The sequence below is a fragment of the Otolemur garnettii genome, unplaced genomic scaffold (assembly GCF_000181295.1).
Source record: "Otolemur garnettii isolate 467f Iridium unplaced genomic scaffold, OtoGar3 scaffold00029, whole genome shotgun sequence".
Lineage (NCBI taxonomy): Eukaryota > Metazoa > Chordata > Mammalia > Primates > Galagidae > Otolemur > Otolemur garnettii.
The window spans coordinates 14,105,057-14,107,843 of record NW_003852424.1 but is presented as its reverse complement, the minus strand read 5'-3'; the positions used below and the strand labels follow the sequence as shown (position 1 = coordinate 14,107,843).

Below are 2,787 nucleotides of genomic sequence, written 5' to 3'. Positions count from 1 at the left end.
AAAAAAAAAAAAAAAAAGTATGAAATATCAAATTGTTCTTATTAAGTGACTTCCCTGTAAAGAAAAATCACATTAACAATCAATCATTTAGGCAGCAGCGCCTCAAGAACATGTTTGATGTTCAGCCCAGCAAAAGCTTGGAGCAAACATCAGTTAACTGGAAAGGAAAAGACAACCACAAAAAGACATCCAGGAGGAATACAAAGGGAGCTCACAATGCAATCTTTTTTTTTTTTTTTTGAGACAGAGCCTCAGGCTATCCCCGTAGGTAGAGTGCCATGGCATCACAGCTCACAGAAACCTCCAACTCCTGGTCTCAAGCGAGTCTCCTGCCTCTGCCTCCCAAGTAGCTGGCACTACAGGTGCCCGCCACAATGCCGGCTGTTTTTTGGTTGCAGCTGTCGTTGTTTTGGCAGGCGGGGCTGGATTCGAACCTGCCACCTTAGGTGTATGTAGCTAGCGTCTTAGCCACTTGAGCCACAGGTGCCGAGCCTCACAATGCAATCTTGAGGTAACAGTTAAATGAAGTCAGGTTTGTGCATAGCTTCTAATGTAATTCTCAGGTGAACACAACAGGAGGGGTGGAAAATTCCCTCTAGCCATCAGAGCAATGGGGTTCAGGGTCCTGGGTCCCAGGACACTGGAAGCTTGACTAAGTAAGCAGTGGATGCTGTGCACTCTACTCTCCTCCAGATGGCTCTGCAGGTGGCCTTGCCAGCAGCCTGAGACCCACACTACCTCCTGCCTTATCTCCCCTACCCCAGGGAGGAGTCAGGGCTCTCAGCACAAGGGGCCTTCACCATGAAGCCCTGTGACCATGTACTTGGTTGGTCCAGACAGAGACCCTGCCTGGACTCTAGTTGAGTCTTTAGTGTCACTGCCCGCAGAGGCCCTGCCTGGAGCCACAAGGCCTGGCACCATGCCCAGAGATGGGATTAGGGACTCTGGGGGCCAAAAATCCAAGGGTGGCTAAACACACTAATGTGAGAAAAATATCTTGATCATAGCATTCTTCTGACTGGCTAGAAACCATCCGAGGGTAACTGCTGCTTCTTAATCTTGCTGTATTTCCCACACATGGGCTGGAGTAAGAGGAGAAGAAAGTTCAAAATACAAAGCCCCCGCAAAGAGAAGTTAGGACAGACAGAACTGGGCATGCGACCAGCGCAAAGCCTAGTACACCTCCCGTAGGGCTCAGGCCCAAGAGGTTGACTCCAAGGAAGGTCATGGCTAAGCCCCAGGCCTTGAACTTGTGTCCAGCTCTACCCACCACTGACCAGGTTAGAGACCTTGGGCAGCCACCCAAACTTGCCTAGAGGACAGGAACTCCAGTGCTGCCCTCATAAGGCCTATTGTGGCCATGCCACACCCTGTACTAACATGTGTTTGTAAGGACTGCTTCTTTTTTTTTTTTTTGAGACAGAGTCTCATTATGTCACCCTCAGTAGAGTGTCGTGGCGTCACAGCTCACAGCAAACTCAAACTCTTGGGTTTAAGCAATTCTCTTACCTCAGCCTCCCAACTAGTTGGGACTACGGCTGCCCACCACAATGCCTAGCTATTTTTTTTGTTGCAGCTGTTTAGCTGGCCCAGGCCAGGTTCAAACCTGCCACCCTCAGTGTATGTGGCTGGCGCTGTAACCACCACCGTGCTACAGGTGCTGAGTCAGGATTGCTTCTTTTTCTTTTGGCTGGGGCTGGGTTTGAACCCACCACCTCCAGTATATGGGACCAGCACCCTGCTCTTTGAGCCACAGGTGCCGCCAACGATTGCTTCTTGAGAAATGGGCTATAGGCAGCCTTGAGCCAGAATTGGTGGCACGCACAGAAACAAAAACCTTGAAGACGTGAACTGAGGTCTGGAAGCAATATTCAGAGCAGCCTACCGGTAGCTCAGGGAAGGTCCCTTTATGTACTTCTCCTCGGCTGTCTTGTAGTCCACTGCATCCACTGCAGAGATTGCACAGATGATGGCCTGCAAGAAGGGGGCAGTGGACTCAGTCATGGCAGGTGAGACCTAGCAGGTTTGTGGAGAGCATGTGCCTAGGAGACCTGCAAGGGGCCCAGTATAGCCAGCTCCTGCCTCTAGACATGACCAGAAAGCTCCAGATCATGAATCAGAATATACCTGATCCCTGAAACTTCTTATAATGAAGGCTCTGAGTTAAATTCACAAAGGTATGTTCTGGGTTAAAGACAAGGTCACATCACTAAGAATAGAGAATAAAAACGAAGACTCAAACCCATAAATGCATTTTTAAAAATCTTTAAGTTCATTGCAAAAAAAAAAATTAAAAGATACAATAAAAGTAATATAAAATACCTGGCCTACATCACTGTTAGGCCAGGTGAGGTGGCTCAAACCTGTAATCCTATCACTCTGGGAGACTAAGATGGGAGGATCACTTGAGCTCAGGAATGGGAGACCAGCCTGAGTAAGAGCAAGACCCCACCTCTACTAAAAACAGAAAAATTAGCTGGGCATTGTGGAGGGCACCTGTAGTCCCAGCTACTCGGGAGGCTGAGGCAAGAGAATTGCCTAAGCCCAGGAGTTGGAGGTTGCTATCAGCCATGTGATGTCACAGCACTCTACCAAGGGTGGAGGGTGATAAAGTGAGACTCTGTCTCAAAAAAAAAAAAACAACAGAAAAAACAACTTTAGCCTGGACAAACAGAGCAAGACCATGCATTTAAAAAACAAAAAAGAAGGAAAGATCCCCAGCCCGGACCCGCCAAACAACAATGACGGCTACAACCAAAAAATAGCCGGGTGTTGTGGCGGGCGCCT

The 2,787-nt window shown here is 48.6% G+C and overlaps 1 protein-coding gene across 2 annotated transcripts in view; it reads right to left on the bottom strand.

Annotated features, from left to right (window-relative positions):
- The window catches only part of LOC100940390 (PWWP domain-containing protein MUM1), a 24,401-nt gene that overhangs the window by 1,230 nt on the left and 20,384 nt on the right, over nucleotides 1–2,787 (bottom strand). For both annotated transcript variants that reach the window (XM_003788842.3, XM_023512544.1), the window contains one exon: nucleotides 1,886–1,974. In XM_003788842.3, coding sequence (XP_003788890.1) covers nucleotides 1,886–1,974 — 89 coding nt within the window. The remainder of the gene's footprint in view (nucleotides 1–1,885; nucleotides 1,975–2,787) is intronic.